Source organism: Penicillium atrosanguineum, assembly GCF_028827265.1.
Source record: "Penicillium atrosanguineum strain IBT 20685 chromosome Unknown utg000003l_segment0_segment0, whole genome shotgun sequence".
NCBI lineage: Eukaryota > Fungi > Ascomycota > Eurotiomycetes > Eurotiales > Aspergillaceae > Penicillium > Penicillium atrosanguineum.
In genome coordinates, this window is record NW_026623135.1 from 1,411,537 (window position 1) to 1,439,437 (window position 27,901).

General features: G+C 49.7%; 9 protein-coding genes across 9 annotated transcripts; 6 read left to right on the forward strand and 3 right to left on the reverse strand.

Moving 5' to 3' along the window:
• Window positions 1–190: 190 nt before the first annotated feature.
• N7443_003949 (zinc-dependent alcohol dehydrogenase) lies at window positions 191–1,688 on the reverse strand (the record flags this gene model as incomplete). The annotated part of the gene is made up of 5 exons (XM_056884005.1): window positions 191–469; window positions 521–599; window positions 664–1,318; window positions 1,372–1,467; window positions 1,526–1,688. 5 exons carry the CDS (start codon window positions 1,686–1,688, stop codon window positions 191–193), a joined length of 1,272 nt encoding a protein of 423 aa, XP_056742283.1.
• Window positions 1,689–2,269: 581 nt separating this feature from the next.
• N7443_003950 (ankyrin repeat domain-containing protein) lies at window positions 2,270–6,081 on the forward strand (the record flags this gene model as incomplete). Its single annotated transcript, XM_056884006.1, has 5 exons — window positions 2,270–2,348; window positions 2,417–2,452; window positions 2,505–2,836; window positions 2,882–5,974; window positions 6,022–6,081. 5 exons carry the CDS (start codon window positions 2,270–2,272, stop codon window positions 6,079–6,081), a joined length of 3,600 nt encoding a protein of 1,199 aa, XP_056742284.1.
• A 2,316-nt stretch (window positions 6,082–8,397) lies between these two features.
• N7443_003951 (M18 family aminopeptidase) lies at window positions 8,398–9,966 on the forward strand (the record flags this gene model as incomplete). The annotated part of the gene is made up of 1 exon (XM_056884007.1): window positions 8,398–9,966. One exon carries the CDS (start codon window positions 8,398–8,400, stop codon window positions 9,964–9,966), a length of 1,569 nt encoding a protein of 522 aa, XP_056742285.1.
• Window positions 9,967–10,387: 421 nt separating this feature from the next.
• Window positions 10,388–11,762, reverse strand: N7443_003952 (Conidiation-specific protein Con-10; the record flags this gene model as incomplete). The annotated part of the gene is made up of 5 exons (XM_056884008.1): window positions 10,388–10,794; window positions 10,847–10,930; window positions 10,976–11,342; window positions 11,399–11,503; window positions 11,562–11,762. The coding sequence occupies 5 exons, from the start codon at window positions 11,760–11,762 to the stop codon at window positions 10,388–10,390; spliced, it is 1,164 nt and encodes a 387-aa protein (XP_056742286.1).
• Window positions 11,763–15,282: 3,520 nt separating this feature from the next.
• N7443_003953 (rRNA-binding endoribonuclease) lies at window positions 15,283–16,645 on the forward strand (the record flags this gene model as incomplete). The annotated part of the gene is made up of 2 exons (XM_056884009.1): window positions 15,283–16,074; window positions 16,130–16,645. The coding sequence occupies 2 exons, from the start codon at window positions 15,283–15,285 to the stop codon at window positions 16,643–16,645; spliced, it is 1,308 nt and encodes a 435-aa protein (XP_056742287.1).
• Window positions 16,646–17,036: 391 nt separating this feature from the next.
• On the reverse strand, window positions 17,037–17,558 carry N7443_003954 (H/ACA ribonucleoprotein complex subunit NOP10; the record flags this gene model as incomplete). The annotated part of the gene is made up of 4 exons (XM_056884010.1): window positions 17,037–17,139; window positions 17,201–17,274; window positions 17,386–17,398; window positions 17,473–17,558. 4 exons carry the CDS (start codon window positions 17,556–17,558, stop codon window positions 17,037–17,039), a joined length of 276 nt encoding a protein of 91 aa, XP_056742288.1.
• Window positions 17,559–18,028: 470 nt separating this feature from the next.
• On the forward strand, window positions 18,029–19,381 carry sen2 (tRNA splicing endonuclease subunit SEN2; the record flags this gene model as incomplete). Its single annotated transcript, XM_056884011.1, has 1 exon — window positions 18,029–19,381. One exon carries the CDS (start codon window positions 18,029–18,031, stop codon window positions 19,379–19,381), a length of 1,353 nt encoding a protein of 450 aa, XP_056742289.1.
• Window positions 19,382–19,714: 333 nt separating this feature from the next.
• On the forward strand, window positions 19,715–24,056 carry N7443_003956 (chromatin-binding protein RAD9; the record flags this gene model as incomplete). Its single annotated transcript, XM_056884012.1, has 3 exons — window positions 19,715–19,771; window positions 19,832–21,845; window positions 21,940–24,056. 3 exons carry the CDS (start codon window positions 19,715–19,717, stop codon window positions 24,054–24,056), a joined length of 4,188 nt encoding a protein of 1,395 aa, XP_056742290.1.
• Window positions 24,057–24,387: 331 nt separating this feature from the next.
• N7443_003957 (putative quinol monooxygenase) lies at window positions 24,388–24,735 on the forward strand (the record flags this gene model as incomplete). Its single annotated transcript, XM_056884013.1, has 1 exon — window positions 24,388–24,735. One exon carries the CDS (start codon window positions 24,388–24,390, stop codon window positions 24,733–24,735), a length of 348 nt encoding a protein of 115 aa, XP_056742291.1.
• Window positions 24,736–27,901: the final 3,166 nt, after the last annotated feature.

Genomic DNA, 27,901 nt, shown 5'->3' on the forward strand with positions numbered 1-27,901 from the left:
GCACAACTTCAGAATTGGGGGTTCATAGGAAAGAAAAGATATGTATTTGCGTGTAATGAACGTATGTCATGTCAAAGTAAAACAAAGAAGCCTGTTACATAATGGCCTAGTTAAAATTGATCCATCCATATTTGGGTAACTACCCTCCAGGGCTAGCTAATGTTATACAAACTTGCCGGCCGGGAACCGATCACATCACCGTCAACTTTGGCGCGCCGTCCGAAGGAGGAGCAGAGTGTCTGGTCTGCACAAAGATCTTCTGCATTCCCTGGTCGCGCTGATCAAAGGCAGCATAGACTTTTTCCATATCCTCAAGGCGCACGCGGTGAGTCACCATGTCTAGCGGGTTAAGTTGCCCATTCTGGATGAGCTCCATCAATTCTTTCCAATATTTGTGCACAGGGGCTTGTCCGTTTCCGATCAACCGAACCCCAGTCTCCATAAGGGCTCCAATGTTGAAGTGGTTGGTCTGCACGTATGAGAAGTTGTCTCGTTACGGGGTTGAGCTAGAGTTACTCACATATGCTGCATAGATTCCAGTCACACCCACTCGTCCAAATGATCGGACTGATGTGATCATCTCGTTGAGAATCTCCGAACTATCAGTTTCAATTCCCAGCATCTGCTCAAAGTAGTGTACCCGCGTATTCGCCCGCTGCACACTCCAGGGCAACATCAGGTCCACCATGAACCATCTTCTTGAGTTGTGATGTGACCGATTCGCCTTTGGGTAGATCGGTGAAGTTAAGGGTCTCGACCTCGGGAACTTTGGTTTTTACATAGTCCAACCGCCAGGCCCCGTTGCCACCGTCAATCATGATGACACGATCGGCACCATGGAAAAAGCTGAATTGGGCACACATCTGACCAATGGGTCCTGCGCCCCAGATGGCAACCACGTCTCCTTTCTTGACACCGGTGTCAACCACGCAGTGCCAGGATGTTGCCAGAACATCAGACAAGAACAGCGCCTTCTCGTCGGGTACATCATCGGGAATTGAAAGAAGGTTCACATTACCATAAGGAACCCGAAGATACTCGGCTTGGCCGCCGGCGAAGCCGCCCGTGAAATGCGAATACCCAAACATACCAGCTGTTCGCTTTCCATAGAGTGCATTCTCGATGGTGTTTTCGTTGGTTCTTTCACATTGCGAGAAGAGCTCTTTCTTACAGTTCGGGCAGTCACCGCATGCGATGGGGAATGATACCACAACTCGGTCGCCGACTTTGACCTTATCGGCTTCGGGCCCTACGCTCTCGACCACACCACAGCATTCGTGGCCAAGTACATCACCTTTCTCCAGCTGTGGAATGACACCTATAGGATATCGCGTGAGACCAAGATTCACATATGCTGACGGAGCAGCTTACCATGATACAAGTGAAGATCGCTCCCACAGATGGTGCTGCCGGTTATCTTGACGATCACATCACCTGGATCGACCACTCTAGGCATGGGCATTTTCACTGAGAACATTGCTGTTAGAATGACAAAGTTGGGTAACGCACTATCAGATATTCGTACCAACTTTGACCTGGTTCTTGCCATCCCAGATCGTCGCTTGGATTAAATTCCCAGTCTCCATTCCATGTTCATTATTATAGTTGCTCACGTCGGTCGTGATCGATGCATTTTCACCATGACCGACAGCCTTCTCTACCAAATTGGCAGCCTGAGTGAACGCCATGACTGTCTCGTTTCGTGTTTCAAAGTTTTAGCAGGATTGATACCTAAATGATCTGTGATTTTGAAGTGCGTTATGCAACGGTAGGACTACTTATATCACACGCTCAATAATCGTCATCGCGACCTGGCATCTCAGGTTCATCGATGCACTTGGAAATTCGTACATGAAGCAAGATTTCCTACAGGTTCGGATAGCTCACCGCTGACATCACTATGAAGTCGGCCCGCCTCGTCCAGTCTCGATACCGCCAATCGAACCGGATAAGGCGGTCAAAGGCTATTTGGTTCCTTGAAACTACTTTTTCTTGTATCCTGATCGATACAGTACTTCCGGAAATCGATGTCACCACCTACACACTCTCTCTTCCTGGTGTCAAAGCACGCAACCCCGTTTTAGCAATAGACTAATAATATCACCGGTCTAGACCTTTTACCGTAAAATGATACTGGCTTATGTTTAGTACCTGTCAGAAATTAGTGCAGCGGTTCAGAGGCAGACGGTCACCTGATCGTGGGGGCTGAGAATGTCCCTACGCTTTCGACCTTCACTAACAACATGATTGTATCCACGGCCTGTTGACTATGGCTTCAACATCATTTGGTAACGAAAACTCGGGGCATCAGGTGGGGATTAATAATGGACAGATCTATATCTCATCCGGTACGTGTCATGAAGCCCTTTCTTTCTAAGCCGGGTCAAATTCATTGACAGTCACTCTTTTGGTCCAGACCGACAGGAAACCCCACAGCAGAGAATAGACAACGGTTCGCATCGCCTTGTATCATCCAAAGAGGCTATCGCTAATCATAGTGGTAGAGGTGCTTAGGTCACTGGCATTCCCGCAGATGCTAGATCGGAGAGACAATATCGAGCCATGTCATCCCAATACCTGCCAGTGGATTTTGGAGTTAGAAAATTACAAGTCCTGGAAAAGCCAGTCCCGCGGTCTCCTATGGATTAAGGGCAAGCCAGGTGCGGGCAAATCGACCTTGATGTTATTCCTGCACGATAAACTCAAGATACCGCAAGACGGGGATCATGGTATTCGACTCGACTTTTTCTTTACCGCTCGGGGCACAGAGATGCAACGCACACCGCTAGGGATGCTCAGGTCGTTGCTAAATCAAATTTTTGACCGCGACACGACGGTACGCGCTCAGGTACGCGAAGCCTATGAACAACGATGTAGGCAGTTTGGGTACGGTGATCGTTTGTGGGAATGGCCACGAGTTGTGTTAGAAGAGTTACTAGCCAATACTATCCTGGCATCCGCCAGTCGGCAGCACATAGTGATTTTTGTTGATGCTTTGGATGAGGCTGGGGCTGAGTCCGCTCAACAGCTGGCAGCATATTTCCATCGGCTTATCTATCGCGCGGAAAAAAGGGATGTGGCCGTTCGAATTTGTATTTCATGTCGACACTACCCCATCGTGGAGAGTGCCCGCGCTAGGGAGATATATGTCGAAGACCATAACCATGATGATATCGCCACATATATCAAGGGCATCTTTCCTGACGCGGAGGTCGGAGACAGTCCGGGTCAGGAGACAGGGGAAGCGCTGGCAGAGCAATTGATCCAGCAATGCAACAGGGTGTTCCAATGGGCCCATCTCATAATGCCTCTTATCAGGCAGAAGATTTCCGAAGGGGAATCGTTTGATGATATCCGTCACTGGTTACATGAGGTCCCAGCCGGCCTAGAAGACGTGTATACGTATATTCTGAACAATGTGATCGAGCGCAGGAATCGAGCGCAGTCGTTCTTATTATTTCAATGGGTATCCTTTGCCGAGCGGCCCCTGACTGTGACAGAAATGCGGTATGCCTTGGCAGCTCAGAATGCTGAAGTGACGTTTTCCCAAAATACATGGGAGAAGATTGACGGGTTTGTTGAAAGCAACGAACGCATGAAGCGAAGAATCCAGGCCCTTTCTGGTGGACTAGCCGAAGTGGTCTTAAGCGAGAATCATAACGAGACAGTACAGGTAGTACACCAATCGGTCAATGATTTCTTACGCGCAAAAGGACTAGGGCTTTTGTGTCACGATATTGGCACCAGCACGTTGCCTGTGGACAGTGAAAAGATTATATATCAATGCCAGGCAATCCTCTACCGAACATGTCTGGTTTATCTAGCCACAGTACATATGCCTCGGAAAATGTTGAATGATCTTCAAAGGATAGAAGAGGAGTCCCTTCAGGAGTGGCCGTTGCTTACTTACGCTACATACAACCTATTCATTCATGCGGAAAAGGCTGCCGGTTCTCGAGCGGACGTGCTACAAAATGAACTAGATATACTACAGCGAGTGATTGGTCGATGGGTCCAGATTTACCAGATCCTAAATCGCTTAAACCAGATGTGCCCACCAAAAGGTACGACAATCTTGCATATGGCTGCAGCTGCCAATCTAGTTGATATTATAGAGTCTGTGGTGTCGAACGGTGGGGATATCACGAACAAAGACAGAATAGGAAATACAGCTTTCCATCTAGCAGCGCGCCACGGTCATTTAACAGCGGGCAGAATACTCGGGGAGAAGGGGGCAGACCACGAGGCAAAGAATGACAAAGGGATAACACCATTAATCGAGGCGGCCAGCTGTGGGCATGTGAAGTTTGTCGAATGGCTCCTGAATGAGGGAGCGAAGGTTGAAACAAGTGCTAGAAGTGAAGGGGCATTGCAAGCAGCTTCGTTGAGAGGTCATCAACGTGTGGTGGTAATATTGCTTGGAGCCGGAGCCGATATGAATGCCCAGGGTGGTGAATATGGCAATGCCCTACAGGCTGCTGCATACGGAGAACATACGGAGATAGTGCTGATGTTGCTCGATGCCCACGCCGATGTGAATGCCCAGGGTGGTAGATATGGTAATGCCCTACAGGCCGCTGCATACCAAGGAAGCACGGAGATAGTCCGCATACTGCTCAACGCTGAGGCCGATGTGAATGCCCTAGGTGGTCAATATGGCAATGCCCTACAAGCCGCCGCTGCCTCCCCCTTCTGGGGACACACGGCGATAGTGCAGATATTGCTCGAGGCCCACGCCGATATGAATGCCCAGGGTGGTAGACATGGTAATGCCCTACAGGCCGCTGCATACCAAGGAAGCACGGAGAAAGTCCGCATACTACTCGACGCTCAGGCCGATGTCAATGCCCAGGGTGGTGAATATGGCAATGCCCTACAGGCTGCTGCATACGGAGAACATACGGAGATAGTGCTGATGTTGCTCGATGCCCACGCCGATGTGAATGCCCAGGGTGGTAAATATGGCAATGCCCTACAGGCTGCCGCCTTCGGGGGACACACTGAGATATTCCGCATACTGCTCAACGCTGAGGCCGATGTGAATGCCCTAGGTGGTCAATATGGCAATGCCCTACAAGCCGCCGCTGCCTCCCCCTTCCGGGGACACACGGCGATAGTGCAGATATTGCTCGAGGCCCACGCCGATATGAATGCCCAGGGTGGTAGACATGGTAATGCCCTACAGGCCGCTGCATACCAAGGAAGCACGGAGAAAGTCCGCATACTACTCGACGCTCAGGCCGATGTCAATGCCCAGGGTGGTGAATATGGTAATGCCCTACAGGCTGCTGCATACGGAGAACATACGGAGATAGTGCTGATGTTGCTCGATGCCCACGCCGATGTGAATGCCAAGGGTGGTAGATATGGTAATGCCCTACAGGCCGCTGCATACCAAGGAAGCACGGAGAAAGTCCGCATACTGCTCGACGCTCATGCCGATGTGAATACCCAGGGTGGTCAATATGGTAATGCCCTACAAGCCGCCGCTGCCTCCTTCTGGGGACGCACGGAAATAGTGCAGATGCTGTTAGATGCGCGTGCAGATATCAATGCCCCGGGTGGTAGATATGGATCACCCCTTCTGGCGGCTGTTTATCTGGGCCATGCTAATCGAGTTCAGATGCTTCTTCACGCTGGCGCAGATGCGTTGCTTGCAGATGAACTCGACCAGACTCCTCTTCATATTGCGGCCTTGAAAGATAAGATTGACCTTCTGAATCGATTCCCGCTGCTCGCCTCGGCTATCAGCAACCGGGATAAGTTTTTACGAACCCCGCTTCACGTGGCTATTTGTCTTGGTCACATTGAATTTGCTAAAAAGCTCCTCCACCTTGGTGCCAATCCTTCTCTTCTAGATGGTTATGGTAGAAATATCCTGGACTGGGTAGTAGGAAACGAAAGCCTGATGCGCCAAATTCAAAACCACAGCCCTGCGATTGTCGTGACCCCCGATGATACTCAAGAATTGACTGTTCGTCATTCAATCCTTCAGACCTCAGATACGCTTCTTCATTCAAGGCTGAACTCTCCATGGCCACTTGTGCAACAATTAGGTCGCTATTTCTTGTTTCTCGATGACGTTAACAATGCCCACTGTCTATTTCACCTAGCCTTGTCTCAGGGAACTTTTGTCCCCACCGGTATATATAAGATCGTCTGTGACCTTTGCTCAGAGGCTATCACCGAGTCTCACTTTGTGTGCAGAATATGTGCCTACGTGGATCTATGCTCGTCTTGCGTACAGAAGTACCCCTACCACAGTCGATTACACCCATTTCAAGAGCACAAGACCTTTGAAGTGTTATATAGGCCTGAAAACCAGTCCCAGATCACTAGTTCGGCATCAGAGCAATTGAGCTACTTTTTGAGCAATATTATACCCGAGATTTCTGCGCCAAGGACCGATAGAACTGAGGTGGAGCCATCAAATGATTCCATGTCTTGCCCGGCACCCAAAAAGAGAGCCTTAGTTTCAAGGGCTATTTTAGGTCCAACAACAATACTCTGTGCTCTTTTGTTCGGGCTTTCAGCAGTTTTGTTGAGAAACTGGTACTTTTAGATCAGTTTGAATCCATTTCCACAGTTCACCGTCTCTGGCTTGTTATAATTGAAAAACGATTGCTTTCACCTACAAGTAATCTAAAGTAAGCTATTCTCTCTTGTTATACTGTCGTGACAAATCTGCTTTTCAGAGGTCGTACTATTAAGAAGATGCTAGTGTCTTTTTAGCATTCTAGCTATTGAAATGGGGATGGCTCGATGGCTGAATCACCCGGGGTTTGGGGTGAGCAGTTTGCTTACGCGTAAGACCCACTTCGGCTACAACCGAGAGCTAAGGACCAGGCGGTGCTACTGTCCACGAGTCAGGCTGAAAGATAGTCAGAATTGCAAAGGAGTTCGAGCTACACGCTGGTTCAACACAGCTCTACTCCGCTCAGTTCCACCGTGAAGTCAGCCAGCACCAGCAACTTCAGAGCCCCTTCCGGGTACATCAGGAGCTTGAGCTTTCTCATTGTTTGGCATCCATGGCTCAAGGTACGGATAGATCAGATTAGTTTTCTATAATTTCGATTTGACTTTGTTTGAAATAGCAGATATGCCCCTATTAATCCCAATGCTCGCGGTTGGAGGAATCGTCATTTGGAATTCGCGACAGCCGAGCTCCAACTTCACTAAATGGCAGCGTATTGTCCATCGGATGGGTGTGGTCTTCTACCTTATTGGTCTATGCGCCTTTGTGGTGTCTTTTTTATGGCGAGGTAAAGTGATTAACCACCTCCTTATTAGATCAACCTACTGATCCTATAACAGTCGTCGCGTGCCCAGAGGATAAGGTTATAGCGGGACTCGTTTCTGAGGTCAAACGTTACTTTTCAGACGTCCCTACAATCTCGAAGATTCTTTTTTCGGTGTCTGCAGTCCTTTTCCTTTTCGCTCTTACTTCGTGTGTGGTGGTTTTTCTACGCAGTGGTTCGTCGACCGCCCTTCGTTTGGTTCCAGGAACTCATGTTATGATAGGCTTACCAGGTTCGAAGGATAATATGGAGACGCAAACTTCTGAGGCAAAGAATTGTAATTAAATGCACTGCACGAGGATATTTTGCGTTCTGAGTGAGGGTGTCAGGACCTCGCCAGAATCTCCCCCTGCCCAGTTAGCGGGCTTTGGCAGTTAATTGATTGTCGTGATGTGAACCTTGGAACTGTGACCTTAGAATACAATTATTACCTGCACATAAGAGAACGTTGAACTTTCCTCCAATTTTGTGTAATTTTGCAAGTTGTTCAGGCTTAGTGCTTGTTGATGTTTTTTAGACCTCCCCGAGCTTCTGGGATCATCGACGGGAGAAATATACATTCAAAAGTTTCACGGGTCGAATGCTCCTTCCGGGGAACATTTAGATTCGTGATGAAATGAACCCCCATTGGTAAAAGAATGATCACCTGCATTGACATTCGAAGGCAACTCATTGACGTGGTAGCTTGAAAAGGTTAGCCATGGGTACATACCGATCGCTGATAAGCCCGGAGCTCCGGTGGGATATTCTACACATCCTAGACCGCTACTGGCATCCATCAATAGGTGCCCACGTAGAACACATTCGAAGCTGGAGAATTTCATAGTTCATAGAGTAGTCTGATACATCTCATGTTAGATCCCTATATAGTTACTACTATCGTAGAACCAACCAGATTCAACGCAACGAGGCAGCTCGGGCGAAATCAGGCACAGCCGTTATCGCGTGACCAGATCGGCCGGACTCGGTGATAAGCAAGGGGCCCCAGCCTCCTGGTGCCTGCAGCTCCGCCTTTTCCCCTCACGAGTCACATCTCCATCTCCATCTCCAACTCCAACTCCAACACACTCTTCCACCTTGACCATCCTATACATAAATCATGACTCGCCGACACGCTTACGGACTCGACGGGTCCTGGACTTCCCAGATGTCCGCCCAGCTCCCCGAATCCTCTTACGACCGCCCTGCACCAGCACCAGCTCCCCGAGCTTCGGCACCGGCCCCCCGAGCTCCGGCACCAGTCCCTGCCAATGAGCCCGTTCGCCCCGAGGCCTACTCGAAGCCCTACTGCGAGTTTATGACCTCGAACCCAACAATCTTTCACGCTGTCAAGGGTTTTACCGCAGAGCTCGAGGAGCATGGCTACAAGCAGCTCTCCGAACGTGCGGCGTGGACGCCCGAACTCAAGCGGGGCGGTAAGTTCTACGTCACCCGCAATGGCAGCTCGCTGATTGCGTTCAACATTGGCTCGGAGTATAAGAGTGGAAACGGAATGGCTATCGTGGCTGGGCACGTTGATGCCCTCACTGCCAAGTTGAAGCCCGTATCTAAGCTCCCTAACAAGGCCGGCTTCCAGCAGCTTGCCGTCGCACCGTATGCCGGCGGACTTGGGAAGACCTGGTGGGATCGGGATCTTGGCATTGGTGGCCGTGTTCTTGTGCGTGACTCCAAGACCGGAAAGGTCGAGAACAAGCTGGTCAAGCTGGACTGGCCCATTGCGCGCATCCCTACTCTCGCCGAGCACTTCGGTACCCCTGCTCAGGGTCCATTCAACAAGGAGACCCAAATGGTGCCGATTATTGGAATTGATAACTCAGATCTGTTTGAGCAATCTGAGAAGAGCGAGAACGGCGACATCAAGGCTGGAACCTTTGCTGCGACCCAACCCGAGAAGCTTGTTAAGGTTATTTCCAGCGAGCTTGGTGTGACAGATTATAGCTCTATCCTCGAGTGGGAGCTCGAGCTCTTCGATACTCAGCCTGCTAGGATTGGAGGTCTGGAGAAGGACATGATCTTTGCGGGTCGTATTGATGACAAGCTTTGCTGCTACGCTGCCCACCAGGCCCTTCTGGCCTCAGAGGATAGCACATCAACCGGCACAGTAAAGATGGTCGGCATGTTTGACGATGAGGAGATTGGCAGTTTGCTTCGTCAAGGAGCCAACTCCAACTTTATGAGCAGCATCATGGAAAGAATCACCGAGGCCTTCGCAACCGATAACTACGGCCCCAACCTCCTTTCTCAGACCGTCGCCAACAGCTTCCTGGTCTCATCGGACGTCATCCACGCCGTCAACCCCAACTTCCTCAACGTATACCTTGAGAACCACGCACCCCGCCTCAACGTCGGCGTAACAGTCTCCACCGATTCCAACGGTCATATGACCACCGACAGCGTCAGCCACGCCTTGATGAAGCGCGTCGCAGCCCGCTGCGACTCCACCCTGCAAGTCTTCCAGATTCGAAACGACTCTCGCAGCGGTGGTACCATCGGGCCCATGACTAGCGCCCGCATCGGAATGCGTGCTATCGATTGCGGTATCCCGCAACTGAGCATGCACAGCATCCGCGCTACTACCGGTGCTCTGGATCCCGGTCTCGGTGTGAAGTTGTTCAAGGGCTTCTTCGACTACTATGAAGAGGTTGATGCGGAGTTCGCTGACTTCTAAGTTTGGCAATAGATGATTTCGGAGTTAGAAGTTACCTGCACAATCCGTACATTGGCGGGATTTGCTTTTATATGTGATTACTGGTTACAGTGCTAGCTAGAGCGGCGAGAATATATGAATTATTGACATAAAGAAATTCCATTTCTATCCCTAACAACCTGCTATATCCGTCGTAATATTTGTGTCTGAAATGTGGATCGAACTAAAAGAGCCGTATCGAAGGTAGATGACAAGAAACATTGAAAAAAAAAGAAAAGGAAAAAAAAAAGTGATAGTTTTCGAGACATTGCCAGCAGAATAGAAAAGAGTGTGCAACTCTGGCAGCAATGATTCAAAAGCTGAAAGTTCATACTCCCTGATACCCATGATATTCACCGTGAAGATCATGACCGGCAGGAGCCATGCATGATATCGAAGACACTTAATGCCGAGGAGAGCGGGGCGCTGATGACGACTCAGAACCAGAATGCTGGTGCTGATATTCCTGATACTCCGACATCTCAGTAACAGAGGTAGTCTTGGTGATCTGGTTATTTGGCCGCATGGATTTTCCAAAGTTGCTTCCAGGCACCATCTCCACGCGCTCGGGAACATCCGCGCCAACAAATTCAGGGTCTTCGCCGGGCGCGCCGAGGGTTGACTCGTCCCAGTGACCAGAGCGGCGGTTGGATCGGCAGCGACTGTTGTGGGTAGGACGGGTGCCGCTGAAGGTGGAAATCAGACCTGGCATGACCCGGGAGAGCAGGGGTTTCAGGGTTGGAAGGCAGGCGCAGATGATGCCTGTGTTGCATTCGATGGCGGACCAGGAGGCGGCGCCGACGTTGTCATCTGTATTAGGTTAGTGGGGATTTCTTAGGGTTCAGAAGTCTAGGAGAAGTACAGGTAGGATCGCTCGAGTCCGAGATCTTCTTCAGGGCGACCAGTCGGATGATGCTGGTGATGCAAACACTGATAGAGTCAGTTACTGGGAGGTCTATATGTAGACAGCGAGGAGGTACTCACAATCCACCCAAGGCGAACATGAACATCAAAGCGATCTTCTGTCTCTTGGGAATATCAATTGCAATCAGAGCAGGGATGGGGATGAGAAGAATGACGATATCGGTGGTGATGTGCATGCTAGCATTGGAGAACCATAGACCAGGCTTGCTCAAGCAGAAGCCCTTGATAGTAGGGTCCCAGAATTTGGCGACAGGGACACAGTTCAGGAAAGCACTGATCACAGCCCAAGTGCCGTAGATAGCAAGGATGGTGATCATGATCCAACAGATGACGCGCATGCGACGTGTGGGGAAGACACGGAAGTATTGCAGGAGGATTGAAGCTTTGGCACATAGAACGGCCGCATTGTAGAAGGGGATGGTGAGCCAGAAAGCCTGGAGTTGAGAATGATTAGGCATGATAGAGATACTTGTAAGAACTGCGATAATACCTTCAACTGTCTCTCAAGGATCATGGGTGGGATGTCCTTGACGTGCATTCCCATCCCGCTAGTAGCCTCCACTATATCCAGACCCATGAAGACGTATGAATTGACCTTCAATATCGATCAGCTATTGTATTTGTCAAGGTTTCCATACCATTAAGCCACTTACCAATGCAATAATTACCACCCAGTCACTGGCCTCGACACGGCGGATGAGGGCAATACGAGTGAACATGCGCAGTCCGACGAAGCAAGAAGCAAGCGCTGTGAATACAATGCTCACAGCCATTTCCTGCGCACCGCGGGACGAGAGGTATGGGTTGCCATGGTCCCGTTTAAAGACGACATCACGGAGTTCGAATAGATTCATCTTCAACCGATGCCGGGGACAAAGATGAAGCAATTGACAATATAAGTGGATAATGTATCCAGCTTCAAAAAGCGAATGCCCTATCTGAACTATATCGATGACCCAGATAGATAGTAAACTATCTCGAGAAGATCACCAAGCAAGCCAAGATGGACGAGTCGAGGAAGCAGATCGGGAGACAACGATCGGGTATGCAAACAAGCGATAAGGAGTAAATAGTTTCCCCAGGTTTACAAAGAAGGGGCGGTGCCGAGTGGTTTCAATTATAAGAACCCTGCACAGGCGCATATGATAAGAACGAGGAGGGCCGGACTCATAAACAATAGGGCCAGGCCTAAAAGTCAAGAACGGTCGAGGGCGAAACCCACTAGTCCGGTCTCCCTGAGAGAACGGATAATCTCCCTGCATCCTGTCGGACTGGATTGGCGGGTTACTGCGTAGGGACAAGACAGGAACTTGCAGTATGCAGCGCAAGGGACACCCCATCTGGCGAATCAGGGGCGGAGGCTGGGTCGGATCGATATATGAAGGCAGCCCTGGAGTGTGCCATGTTCTCGTTGCTGTGATACTTTAGTTCTATCGAAGTATCTTTGAAACATTGTGAACTGTGAAATATGGAATGTGAAGTTCGTGGTTCAGCGCTTCGTGTTCTGACAATATTGCAGGATGTCGCTTCCCTCTCCAATTAGGCCTGATCGAAGTCCAAAATAGAGAGTTTGACAATCGCATGGGCACATGATACATGATATATCGGATATATCCATCAACTTCCTCGGATCCGAGTATCTGGAGATGAAGATCTAGGAATTTAAGTTTCAAGCCCATGACGCCATGGAAGATAATGAGGCTCCGAGGTCCAATGCAGCGGTAAAAATTGAATTGCGGCGTCATAGGCGCCTTACAGACTCATGGTCAAAATGGACCAGTATTCTTATGACGGCCTCTGGGCCCCAAGCGACAGTACAGAGGGAATGTACAAACACCTAGGCACCTGGACAACAATCTTGGCTCGGCCAATGCAATTCGGCGCTGAATTGCCTTTCCCAGTCCGTGCAGCCCTGTTAGTGTCGTTGATCATTACGTATGACATGGTCGCCTGCTTCACACCACGATCATGACTCGCAGCTCGAATAATAATGCATGGGGTAGGGAAAGCAAATAGACAGGCACATATCCTGGCACCTGGGTACCGGGCAACAGTATAGGCCCATTTAAGCGAGCACTGCAGCGCAGTGCCTTATGCACACATGCGCATCCATTGAAAGGAGCAGGTAGCGGAAGTTAAACTTGACCGAGCTCCGTACCGCAGCAGACTTCCGATATATCAACAGAACTGGACGATCACCCGCCTGTATCGGATGATCGACACGCCTCTCAGGTGGCCTTGTTTCACCCACCTGCTGGCCAGAGAACAATCTGAAGGCGCGTAAACCTGAGCGCGGGGATATGAGACACTCTTGAGAATTGATCCGTAAAGATTTTGTTCCCACGGGGACGTGCGCGTAAGGGATATCACTAGTGGAGAGGGTCTCAGAATCCACTGTTGGGGCGTTGTTAAGCTCATCGCGCAGATCCTTGGAGCGCAAGGGATGCTACTGTTCCCGCTTATCTACAATTAATATATCCGAGATGGGCCGGGGTTTTGACGTTTCTAATAGCATTGTTCAGGAGAAGTCGTGTTCGCGGCCGAATGGATTTCAATGATCGACATCCGGCTCGTTGATCCGAGCGAGCCAACAGCGTTCGAGATCTTGCAAGGAGCGCTAGCAATACTTCGTATCCTGGTGGTAACTGTGCATCGAGCTCCTTTAGGTTGACCCAAGTTTGGGACTGAGGGGTTTCCGTGTTCCACTTATTTATTTTTCAAAATTTACTATCGTCGTACAACTGTCGTCAGTTCACGAAACCCTCGGAAGTACCCTATTCACCACGCAATCACGTTGGATAAAGATCTGACTTCTGTAACAATGATTAAACCTACTCTCTTGCCTGACTTGGCATCCCCGCGACGCCACGGTGGGTAGGTGATGTATCACATCCCAATTCAGCCACACGACTTCTCAACTATCGACTGCACGGATCCTCAAGCGCAATCCTATGATTTCCCTTGCCAGATAAGAATTTAAAAGTGTGTGTGCACGAACTAACGTGCTATAGCTGCTTGGATATTTTCTGGGACTGTCGTGTAACGAATTTTCTGCAGCCTTGAAACGTACACACGAGTACGCGTGGTCCCAGAGTCAAACAGGAGTAGTTCATGTTGAAATTCGAAATTTGGGAAAAGACTCACAGCCCCTTACTATTCACTCGGAAACAGAAGTAGCTGGTCACTGTCCCAATTGGCGCAGGGTTATGGATTCATTTGAGAACCAAACAGCATCTGTCCATGTTGTCATCAAGAAAGACGCTCGCTGGCGAAGCTACCAGATGCCCCTATGATGGGCATCTGGGTCTACGCCTGGCTGGAAATGAAATCCCACAATCCAAAGCGCCGGAACAAGCGTTCTGTGAAATGCTCCTCGACATGAGCACCACAAAGAGGAACTAAAAGAAGATCTGTGGCAGTCGCCTGTTCCCCGTACGCGTAGGTCGAATGTACTACTGTTCCCCTACTTAGGCGCTGAGGTCTGGAGGCGGGAATAAGATGACTCTCACCGCTATCCTCGCCGCTCGAAGTATAAGATTCTATTCTGCCGTATTTTGAGTCCAACTACATTTTCGCTCAGTTACTATCTTACTATGTGGATAGCGTATTCGGAAGGATTGGTATTTGAGAAAATCTAGAATAAAGCTTTGGCGAAATACCAGAATCTCAATAAGAGATCAGTGCGAGTCCCACATTCTCATTTGCGACAAGACATAATGCATGACGTTGTCGTCTCCATGACTGTTCGTCTAGGACCGCTGCTATTATAGCCCGGAACAGGTCTGCTCGATCCCTCTAAAACGCATGGAAGTGGCCTGTAGCATCCCAGAAATAGTCTAGTTCCAAACCAGAGAATAAACTGGTCAGATTCCGCTGAGTTTTCTCGTAGCTGACTTGAGTTTGATTGCCATCTAACCATCGCCCCACGTAGAATGCAGGCAAGCAGAAAAGTAATTTGCAGGATCCATATATCAGTGTGATGTAACCAAAGTACCAAAGCAAGCAAGTTAAAGCGAAGGAGCTGTTGCCCTTCAACTAGGCTGGGATGCAGGGTGCGTCGATTGGGATCTCACGGTGCCCAAGGATGTGAAACATCTGAATCTCTTATCCTTTCTAGATCCCCTTGCAGGCCTTATTTTGACGGGTTATTGGACATGGATATTTTCTATCACTGAGGAATATCGTTGAATATGAGGCGGCACGATTATTGACACCAGATTTCGATAAGGCCGATAAGCGTGCACGGGCCAACTGCCCGAGAAATTTCCTTTCCACGGTGGGACATGGTCCGCTTCGAATTCCTCCTCCTCAACTGTGTCTTGAATCTTCTGCATTCGAACTCAATCTTTCGCAGAGTTCAGAGAAAACGGAAGAATGGCGGAACCCGTTGTATCGCCACCCAAGCCCGTCCACACAATCGTGCTGGACGCCGGCCCTATTATCAAGAATACCCCGCCGCTTTCCACTTTGCTCGCCCAATGCGACGAACTCATTACCACACCGGCCGTGGTGAGCGAAATTCGCGATCCCGATGCCCGTGCCCGTGTCGAAGCCCTATATCTCCCTTTCATGAAGCAGCGATCGCCGACTCCCCACAGCTTCAGCGTCATTAGCGAGTTCGCCCGCAAGACCGGTGACCGCTCAGTCCTGAGTCGCAACGATATTGAGGTGCTTGCGTTGGCGTACGAGATTGAATGCGAGCGCAATGGGGGCGACTGGCGTCTGCGCAGTGTTCCTGGACAGAAGCGCGTGAATGGAAAGCCTCCTGTGAAAGTGGAAGAGCCCAAGGAGGAAGAGTCGAACAGTGTCGACGCCGATACCGAAGGCGTTAAGGAGGCTGTGGCCACAGAAAGCACCGAAGAGCCTAAGCAGGAGGAGACTGCTGTGTCGCAAGATGCCGAGATTACCGCTGAGGGTGCCGTCGAGAGTGCCATCAATGCCCTCACTAATACCCCCGCCGAGAATGATACCCCCGATGAGGCGCAGGAAGAAGTGGACGTGGACGAGGACGTGGACGAAGATGATGCTGCTGATTCTGATGGCGGAGAATGGATTACTCCCACCAACTACAAGAAGCAGCTGGCCCGCGATGAGGCGGGCGGTGCTGCCGGCACTACCACCGAGCCCAAGACCATGCAGGTCGCAACCATGACCACTGATTTCGCGGTAAGCATGTGACTTTATGCACCGCGACCCCGTAAAATGCTAATTGCTATCGTAGTGTCAAAATGTTCTGTTGCAGATGAACCTGAACCTGCTGTCGACAACGACTCTCCAGCGCATTCAGCACCTTAGGACATTCATTCTGCGCTGCCACGGCTGCTTCTTTACCACCAAGGAGATGAGCAAGCAGTTTTGCCCTCGTTGTGGCAAGGACACCCTGACTCGTGTTTCATGCACAACCACTGCCAATGGCCAATTCAACCTGCATTTGAAGAAGAACATGCAGTGGAACAAACGAGGCAATGTCTTCAGTCTCCCTAAACCCATCCACGGAAGTTCCAACGGAAAGTGGAAGGGCGGCGGTGGTAAGGGAGGTTGGGGCAACGAGCTCATCCTCGCCGAGGATCAGAAGGAGTATGTTCGTTCCACGGCTGAAGAGGAGCGGCGACAGCGCCGGGAGCGTGACCTCATGGACCAGGACTACCTCCCTGGCATCCTGACCGGTGAGCGCAACAAGCACGGCGGTCGTCCCAAGGTGGGCGGCGGCCGCAACATCAACTCGCGAAAGCGCTGAGTGTGGTATGAACAACCTTGCATTATGGAAACTACATGGACTGGAGTTTGGGCACAAAAAGTGATTAAATCTTCACGGATATACTCGGTCGATTCCTGAGCAATGACCGAGATCTTGTCCAGTGACAATTGATGACCCTTGCACATAGACTACAACGAATAAAAAAAATTTACGATTATCACAGAAGCTTTGAAGCATGAACGTTTCGAACGTGTTTGTCATTGGTAGCCATTACCAGAGATTGAACTCCCTGGCAATCTCGACAAAATTGGGTCTTTGCCAAATATCCATAGCAATGCAAATCCCAGTCATCCACGACTGTACAAAAAAACACCAAGCGCCAGAACACGGGCCTAAGCCTTCAATCCATTTTTCCCAAAGTCGAGGTTTTTTAAGAAGACTCAGTCTGCTGGGTGAGAAGCAGGCCGTAGCGCTTCTTGAGGGTCACACGGTGGCGGGAGTACTTGTCATCGGGGGAGAAGCGAGCGGGGTGGCTGTTAAAAATGTCAGCGGCTGGAATCTTCGTAGGGCTATATCGATGATCGGTGCACCTACGCGGACTTGGAGACCTTGCCGTCAACGACCTTCTTCAAGGTGTAGACACGCTTGCCATCGGGACCGAGGGTGTACTTTTTATAACGTTAGCGCAAGTCCTGGGTAAGTTCCTGGCGAGTTCCTGGCAGCTGGGTTCGGCCACGCGAGAGAGTATGTTCGGGGGGTCACGATCGAGGTAGACGTACCATAAGATGCATTCTGAAGCAGTGAAAGTTAGCAATGACTCGACAACAAGATAAAACAAGGCCAGGCGCAGAAATCAAGGGACTTACCTGGTGGTGGTTGTGGTTGTCGATACTTGGAATTCCGGTGCCGAAGAGGAGGAATTTTTTTGGTCGCCGACTGGGGCTCGGGCCATACGATGAGTCAGCACAGCGCTTAAAACGGATCGCTCGCAAAAACTCAACTTCGCTTCTTTTCTAACGTGAGACGAAGCCTGACGCTTTGTGTTAATGATGCACAGGCGCCCTCGCTGAGCTTTTTTAGGCCTTGTTCGGGCATTTGCATGATATTAACAGCTCTTCCATAATCGGCCCCTTCTCGACTCATCTTCGGGCCTCACAGATCCTTCCGAGTAAGTTTGCACCGGAGCTATTGGAGCTATCCTTCCCTTTTCGTCTATCCTCCTCCCCCTCCTTCGATGATGACACATATTAAGCTCAGGCAAGCGGCACTTTGATTTCTTCGCTGCTTGTCAATGATTGCTGTATTGACTACAACGGTATCTGAGAAGATCACAAGCACACATATTATCAGCTTGTTGCAAAGAAGACTTGGCTAACCCAAAACTCTTCATAGGAACTCGGAATTGATTCAGTAAAACACAAGATGGAAACCAGTTCTTTGCAACCTAAAGCCGGGCCACGAGGCAAACGTGGTGCCCGGCCCGGTAGACCCAATTACAGGCATATTCATCGCCATCCACTTCCAGTCAATGTGCTTTCCGTGCCTCCTGTAATCCCTCATAACCCTCTCTCTATCATTAGTGTTGCTCTCTCGTACCTTACCTTCCTTATCTCCCCGCCCCGTCAAGAAGTCTACTCTGCATACTTCGACTCGGCTACCTCGTCCATCCATGTTACAGATGAGCGTGCCATCAAGGCTCTGTGGGAGATGGGCTTCTTCGGCAAGGGTACTCTGAGTCGAAGTGAGCCTAGCTGGCTGGAGCGGGAGAAGAAGAGGCGAGGTTTACTGGGGGGTAGTACTAGTGAGGAGGCGACCAGGAAACGCAGAACCGAGCGTCGTGAATTGAAGCTGGAGCGTGCGAGGGTTGAGAAGGTCGCCATCGAGGAACGGCTTAAGGCCGAGGCTGCCGCCAAGGAGTCTGGCGATGTTCTTCCTGCCGCCGAGGGCAGTACCATCGGCGAGAAATTTTCGGTCAAGAAGGCTATGGAAGCCAGGTATCGCCAATCACGTTCCCAGACACCGATGAACGGGGATGTATCTGCACCAACAGAACCGCCAGTGACGCCCAATGGAAAGTCAGTACGCTTCTCACACGTCGTTCAGGAGAAGGAAGTTGTCTCCAGCTCGGCTGCTTCACTCCAGCTCCCCGACTCCGTCCTCGACGAGGATGAAGCTGAAGATGCTGTCCTTGAAAATGAGGAACATCTCCAAATCTCCAACGAAGAGGCATTCTTCCTCGCCTACAGCCTCGGTGTTCTGCAAGTCTACGACCGTGAAGAAAACAAGGTCATTCCAACTTCATCTCTTTTCCCACTACTCTGCAACCATTCCCAATTCCCTCCTCGCACTGCCACCGCCGAATTGAAGCCCGACGATCCTTTCGCGATGTCATATGTTGTATACCACCATTTTCGATCCCTGGGGTGGGTCGTACGCTCCGGTGTGAAATTCGGAACCGACTACCTGCTTTACAACCGCGGACCAGTGTTCTCACACGCCGAGTTCGCCGTCATCATTCTCCCTTCATATAGCCATTCCTACTGGTCTGAGACCGAGGAGCGACGCGAGTATACCACCGCCCAGCAAGCCCGCAGCTGGTGGTGGCTACACTGCGTGAACCGTGTCCAGGCTCAAGTGAAGAAGAGTCTAGTTCTCTGCTACGTCGAAGTGCCGCCGCCTGCTGCCTCATCCGATGATATTGGGGCTTTAATCAGCCGGTATAAAATTCGGGAGTTCCTCCTGCGACGATGGATTCCCAACCGCAGTCGTGATTAGAAGATTAATGTACGAGATCGGGCTTCAGATACCCACTCAATTCATAGTTTCTATTAACAGAAATGATATACCCATTCAATTGAACTTTGCAAGAAAATTCTGCTCTATTCTATACCTCGTAACACGTAACGATACGCTATGCCAGAAGGGGTAATATTAGTTCGGGTGCATCACGTGACCGACGCGTTTCGCGTTCACTTCTCAATTCTCTCGCCATGACGATTTACACCTGAGTCGCTGGATACTTGGTGGGATTTTTGATCTATGACTATCTTTGGACACTTAAGGTGATATTCGGACCAGAAATTATCCATATGACTCTCGTTCAAACGGATGGAGACGCAGGATAGTATCGATATCGCCACGCTGCAACGCGACGCGTTGGGGCTAGTATGTAATGACCTGCAGCGTTCCAACTTCCTATTGGACTGACCTCGGCCTTTTCAGGAGCACAAACCATCCCAGTCATTCTTTCCTGGGCATTCGAGAATCGACCATACTGCACAGCAACAACCTCGCTCTAACAAAGCCGCCGATCGTTCTCATGGTCACACATCGGCTGGCACAGGGTATTCCGCAACATCGATATCAGACTCTGCACGCGCTACACCGAAGCACCCTCGCCCCTCCCCGTCTCCGCAATATGCACAAAACCCGATGAATTCCAATCCTACAGCAAACGAGCCGATCCAGGCCAATCCAGTTCAGACAACACAATCTGGAACGATGGACTCTGGGGAGACTGCCCCTGGTGACACCCAGGTGGTCTCGCAATCGGTGTATGATAGTATCATTCGACAAAATGGGGAGTCAGTATATCAAAGCCACTCGCAGACCGGTGCGGACGGTGCGACACTTATGACGCTACACGAGGGCGATAGCGGCCATCTCGACCTTCTCGCCGACTTCAACTCGGCTCATCTTCCGAAAAACGATTCTGCAGACAACGACGAAGAAAGCAATTATGATGGAAGCGAGTCATCTCCGATGGCGCCGCTAGAATACCAACCGGAGTTCTTCCCCGAGTCGCAGCGTTTTTTGACCGCAACTCCAGGGACTGCAGTGAAAAGAGTCCAGACACCGGGGACATCGATAAAGACTCCCAGTCTGTCTCGTAACCCGCTGGTCGGGGATCTTGAGTCGAGTGGGGGTCTCATGGGATTGAGTCAGCTTTTTAAGGCAACCCAGGCGCCCTCGTCTCCCCTAGTGGATGGCCTACAGCCTGACATCGTGTCAGACCGTCCGTCGCCAAATCTTCCCATACAACATCAACGCGTCATCAACAATGTGTCCTCTCCGCTGGTGCATTCCCGGGTATTGTTTGCGAGGGAATCGTCGGAGCCAAACCTTAATTACATTTCGTTGAAAGAGTCACAGTCACGGCGGGACAAGTCACTAGGAGAGCGGCTGACGCGATCGGCCGATAATATGGATGACGAGATCGACAAAGAGTTTTATAAAGAATCGAGCTTTGTGGAGAGAGCAAGAAGGCAACGTGAGCTTGACGATGAAGCTGCAGCGCAATTTGCAACTTTAGATGCTCTTCCCCGGCCCAAGTCTGTTGTAACTAGCTCACCGGGGAATCCCATCCTCGAAGTACACGAGGACGATCCAATGCCTGACGCTGCTGGAAGCGAAGAAGAAACCGAGCAAGAGGAAGACCTTGGTCCCCAAGTCCTTCAATCCCAGGAGGCACCCCAGTCCTCGGAAGAGGACAAGGAAAACTACAACGGGCCGCAAGTGTCTGTCGAGGCAGCGAGTAGTGCACACAATCGTCTTTCGCAGGCACTCACCATGGAAGAAAATCTTTCCACCCGCATGAACATAATGGCAGACCCGGAAATCATCCATTTTCAACAGAGTGCCATTCTCGAAGACTCCGATCAATACATTGGTCGCTCATCGCAAGTGATGGTCAAGGATTCACAGCAATCACCACAACCATCGGCCACTCCTAAGCAGAACGATCACCATATTGCGGACCGACCAGCGCCGTACGAGATAAAAGTTGACCCGACCTCCGACGTTGACGGCCTATCTCCTGCTCGGCGAGCTTTGCACTCATCGCCTCCGGCTTCGAGATCAGGAAGTAGGCCAGTCTCTCGGCACCACTCTATTTCTCCTATAAAGAGCACCAATTTCGCACATCCGTCTGTCCTGCAGTCAGGCCAAAATGCGTCGTCCACTGAGAACCAACGAGTCAATTCCAGCAACCCTTCCGAGCAAGGAATCTCAGCGTCTTTTCTCACCAGAGCTGGATCTGGCAATGGGGAGAAATCTTCTTCCTTGCCCTCGCGTGTAACTGAGACGCCGGTTCATTTACGGCCCCAGAACAATGACATCGGAAGATTGACAAGCATCCCTGAAACGAGTCCCCGTCGCACCGCACCCAATGAATGGGAAGGACAATCAAATGGCGATGGATTAAATGAAGATGACGATCTCCCTCCTATGTACCCTACTGGTCCCCCCCAGTCGAGCCAGCCAGCTCCGGCCATCTCAAACACGCGCCCTATCTTCGCCCATCAAAAATATTCAGTCACAAGCCCTCCCCCAAGTGCTGTCTAGTCCAAGTGGACGACAGCGACGCAAACTCACTGATATTGCCTCGGATCTATCTCCCCAGATCCAATTGAAGTTCGGCGATTTTGGGAACTTTTTCACGGCCGATGACGAGGCGTATCATGAGCTGGTCTCCGAAGGGTCTCCAACCCGGCCAAAGAAAAAACGACGTGGAAATGCCGGCCAAAATTTTCTCATATCGGACTCTACGCTCACCAGTCTTCCTTCAACCCCTCGTGCACAGCCTGCTAAGACGGTTGCACGCATTCCCGAGTGGCCTACACCCCGAGAGCCGCAGTCTCCAGCAGCTATCCATGTTCCTGCAACTATGAACCGCAAAGAACCGCGGCCTTCTCGGTCATCTGAAAATGTCTGGGAAATTGGAGCTTCTCCTCAACAGGTGATTCACAGGAGATCGAAGGCCAAGCTTATCCGGACGACCCTTTCGCCAAAAAAAGATGAGTCGCGTGCTTTTATGCAAAAGCCGGAAATCGATGCACCCGCGAGATCAGTCATGGATCAACGCAACCAGCCTGTACCTTCTTCTGAACTCACTGACGTCGATATTGAGCCCGATCTGGCGCAATCAGATGCCACCACCTTCCAAAGTTCGCCTACAAAACCACCCTCTGGTGTACCGGACGACAGTCAAATCGCACCTAGCCAGGTTCTTGCTGTGTGGATGGGCCAGAAGCGAGCATATTACCCTGCGACATGCTTTGGGACACCGCTTGGCGTGTCCTCGAACAAGTACTCCGTCAAATTCGAAGACAGCCTTCCTGTTGAAGTGGTGAAGGGAGCCGTGAAAAGATTTGAACTTCGTGTTGGTGATGGCGTCAAAGTAGATATGCGCGGCGTGCCTAAAGTCACACATATCGTACGTGGCTTTGACGACAAGCTCACCAAAGAAGAGCTCGCTCAGGCTGCTGAGACAGGCTTCTATCCCCAGACCGATATCTACGGACATACCACGGTGATCCTTGGCCCCAAGCAACCCAAAAGTCTTCCAGATGCGGGCCTGCCCAGCAGCGAGAACGTCATCAAGGTTCCCATTGCTCGCATCTATCTTGACATGATTCTGTGGAACCAACTCAAGGATCGAGCATTCAAATACCAACAACCTCAATTAGCACCACGAGAAACCAAGTCACACACGCCCTCTGAGAAATCGTCTCTGCCAGCATCACCGAGCACACGGATCTCTCGCAGTATCTATGAATCTACTGGTATTTTCGCTGGGATGGCATTTGCTGTTTCCTACAAGGAAGATGAAGTATCCAAGAACCGCGTCACGAGGCTGATCATGGAAAATGGTGGAACAGTCTTGCACGAGGGATTCACAGAACTGTTCGAATCGTCATCCATCCGCCCAGTTGATACACCAACAAAGTCAGGGGATGGTGATGACACTACTGCTGCCAGTGTCGGTTTACGGTTAAATGGATTGGCTGAAAATGTCGGATTCGCTTGTCTGATTGCTGACACCCATTCTCGTCGTGAGAAGTACATGCAAGCATTAGCACTCAATCTACCTTGCTTGTCAGGACGCTGGGTTGAAGATTGTGTCGCCAAAGGACGTGTCCTGGACTGGGATATCTACCTCTTGCCAGCCGGAGATTCTATGTTCCTCAACGGGGCCACCAAATCCCGAGTGATGGTACCTATCTCGCCCTCCGAGACCCGCCTTGTGGACACTATCTCGGCACGACCGAAAATGCTCGATGGCAAGTCGGTATTGATCGTCATGGGACGCGGCAAAGCAGAAGAGAAGCGAAAGGCTTACATTTTTCTGACTTTCGCTCTCGGCGCCTCCCGTGTGGAGCGCGTCCCCGACCTGGAGACAGCCAAGGCACTTCTGGACTCTCAGTCCGAGGCTTCTTTACCTCCGACCTGGGATATGATCTATGTTGATGATGCGGATCAAGCGGCTGCCAAGGCCCTGTTGGTACCCCCGCCTCGGACACAAAGGATCCACCTCTTCCACGGCAGGAAGCGGAAGAAGTCCGCCGTTTTCACTACGTCGGCTACTCTCGAGGCATCGTCTTCTACGACTGTGATTGGTAGTGAATTTGTGTGTCAAAGCTTGATTCTAGGAAGGATCTTTGAGGAATGAAATGTTCGGCTACTAGTTACTGCTACTTTACAATATTTTGATACCAATTTCATTGAACATTCCCATTGAAATCAGACTCTTCAATTCTCACCAATTCATCTTTATCACGCAGCCGGTCTTATCACTACGCCCTTATTACTCATAATGACACCTTATCTTTATTCCATGACTCATGTGACATTGTGTCCGAATCGGGTCTAGAGTTGAGCTTGTGCGCCCTACTTAAATCATGGCACCGGGATCAACTTGCCCCTTAAAACCCCAGCCAAAACCCCTCCAAACATTTGAATAACATACTACTCTCATACGAAAACTTCACAATTCCTTCATAATGACCGACCTTGACCACGGAGAATTCCTCAAAGAGCTCCCTGAAATCCCCGAAGAGGAATTCGTCATCTTCGGCACCGTCCACGCCAAACCAGAGCACGCGGATGCCCTTGAAGCGGTCTACGCCGAGACCACAAGACTCGCTGAATTTGAACCCGGCACTGTTTATTACTGTCTCGCACGAGATAGCGACAAACCTAATATCTTCCATTTCTATGAGCGGTATACGGGGAAGGAGGCTTTCGATGCTCATAATGCTCAGCCGATTATTCAGAAGTTGATAAAAGATCAGTGGTTCATCGGGGTTAAGGCCAAATTTATGAAAGCTATTGGGCCGGCTTCAGTATGATATTTGGGAATGGATTCATGTATTTATTGGGAAATGAAACGAATTTACAATCATCGTACCGGGAAATCAACATCAAGGGTCTTTCAGCATTGTAAGTTTTCTAAATCTTTTGCGCTTATCTGGGAAGTAAATTCGGTTTCTCGGCAAATGCGAGTCACAAGTTTCGAAAAGGTCACTGGTTGCAAGGTTCCGAATTGCCATTTGAGATGGTAGTATAAGGGATAGAGAGAACTCCCGAAAAATCCTTTAGTGCCTAAAGGGCAAGTGGGTGGTCATAGCTACGGCAGCGGATAGAAACCACGGGCTTATGACCTTTCTAAGCGGCGTAATCTTAGCCACCTAAATACCTTTTCTGATTTTGCCCCCTCGATTAATGTGTTCCCCGTAACTATGTGCCTTTTTATGTCATCTGACACTCCATTAGACCTAGAGAGGATACCACAGAGAAGAACGATATTTCACCGGTATTTGAGCAATCGCAAACCCTCGCCTAGGCATCAATGCCTTTGATGCCGTAACGGCGGCATATCACAATATTGCCTCTTCTGAGACAAAAACCTCTTTCTGAAGAGAGAATCCACGACTGTGTTCTCGAAGGAGACACTGTTCCCAATACTATCGGACATTATACCAAGACTGTTTAAATTGCTCGTAGCCTCACAAGAGGCGAGCTTGAGTCTCTTTGTAAGCGTATTCTGGCGTGCTTTGAGCTTGCTGCTCCTGCTATCGGCTGCGCTATTAACATCACGGAGTCAGTATTTCCCTCAATGTCTTGTGTTGAATCATTATCTAATTTCTGCCGAGAATGGAAAGGTGGGTATGGCAGCACACGAAAACCAAAAAGCATTAAGGGGTATATCATGTAGTTTGAGTACATCTCTTTCGAAAGAATCACAGATGGCCTAGTGGAAGCATTTAGAAAGATAGGTCTGCCTGCAGCAGCAGAGCCTATATACAGTAGGATTCGAAATCAGATTACACCATACAAACTCAGACTTTATTTCCCGGCCCGTACCCGAAACACATTAAGCCGCATTTGGGTAAACCGAGAATAGCGCCTTTCTTACAAGACAGCTGTTATACGAGTATATTACAAGAAACTATTATACATGTGCACCTCTTCTCCCCCACTGTGCCCGTCGATCTCGTAATGTGCAGAGACGATATGATTCACGGTTAACCGATTGGTCCTCATACGAAGAGCATGTGGATTCGTGTTCTGCCAGAGACAAAGCACGACAGCCACCGTATCAGCCACCGAAAAGACCTTGAGTGATAGAATGACGTTAGAAGCCATGATTCGCCATGTGCAGGCACTTTAGCTATCTTTTGTTGCATGAATTATGCTGTTGGTCGAAGATAATTATTGTTCGCAAGGACACGTACCACCTCAGTCTGTATTTCACCGGCTGACGAGCCCGACCGCACGATATTGATCATGTGGTGGACATCATCATCACTAGAAATCCGTATCAACTCAAAAAAGTCGTCCATCAATTCCTGATAAAAAGTGAGGTCTTGTTCCATCTTACTCGAGTAGCTTTTGCGTCGTTTGTCAGAGCTCTCGTCGAAGATGCAGACCACATCACGTTTTGTACATTCCAAGCACGGGATTCCAGAGCTGCACTGTCGTTTGAGATACAGAAAAGATAATCAGCCAGATGATGTATCATCAATCAAGATTCCTTACCCTTGTCCGCCGGCGCTGGCATTCCTTGCAAGCGGTTGAGAGTCTTCGTATCGCGACGTCTCGTTTCGGTACGTCATGTTCCGATTCATCAACTACCGGGGCTTCGGTAATCGGTATATAAGGCTGGATGGGTCTGAGGTAGGAAGTAGACATACTATGTCAACAGACGGTGGCAAGGCGAAGAGTGGAGAAAAAAGTAAGCGGGAAGGAGGAAGTCGAAGCCACTGAGGTAGCAAAATACTAATATCTTAATTTGACCTAGGCCACATATTAGCGGTGAGGATAGGGGCACTGCTAGCGGATGAAGGATGTGACAAGCGGCATGGAGGCGTTATCGTACCACAGTTCATTGCGACCTCGCAACAAAACCTTGGCGTATGCTATGAAAGACAGTTGTTTCATTTATTATAGCTCGTGTGGTGATACGATTCTTTACTGTACGTTTTAGCAATCGGTAATATTCTAATTCCAAAGGGGTTAAAGCTTTCTTCCGGATATGGGCCGGGAAATAAAGCGTGAGTATCTGGGGGTAATCTGTTCGAATCCTATTGTAATTCTTCCTACGACAGACTGTGGAAGGTCCTATCATCTATACTCACGGGTTCAATTCATGGACCTACCTTTCTTTTCTTCTCTTTTAAATTTAATTTAATGTTATTTGATTTGTTTTCTTTGATTTTATTTCTGACCCTTTGACATGACTCAGGATCCATGGACTTCAACTTGACATTTAGAGTTGATGTTGGCTGTCCGAATACGAGCAAGAATCCGAATTGAGGAGTTCATTGGATCGCATCCTCGGGTTCGCATTCGGACTCGCACTGTCTCCACTGATCGCCGTGTGGAATCTGCACTTGCATTCGGAGAAAACGTTCGCGTTCGTGAACTTCGTACCTTGTTCAAGTGATTTTCATGAGGCCCGTTTGCTTCTTACCCAGACCAAAGTATATAGAAACCAGAGCAGGTGAAAGATGAACATTATACGCTCCATGGTCTGGAATACAATCTCAGTGTGAGTTTATGTTAATATTTATTTCGGAGATTACTATATTTCAAATATTTTAATAGACGAAAAATATTCACCTATACAATTGATAAGCCAACTTGAAGGATCTTTCCATATGAATCGTATTTCAGCTTTAGGTTCAGCTATTACTTTATTCTCATTGTTGACTAGTAATACTCAGAGGTGGCTGGCCCATGGTTTCACTGCATAGCAATCCGAGCCGAACTTTAAGCGACCGTGGTGATCACCCCCATGAGGTTTCCAGTACTGTCTGAGCCCCTGTGGCATCACGGCAGAGCTAGCGCCTGAAGGGCAATGTACCAAAACACTTATAAACCGAAGACCCCGCTGGTTTACCGACGATATACCCTTCTATAATCGCTTTGTTCATTCACTTGGCAGACGAAGATAAAGTACCTTGTTGAATGCTTACTCCTGGGTCTGGCTTCTGCCAGTTCCCACGCTGCATC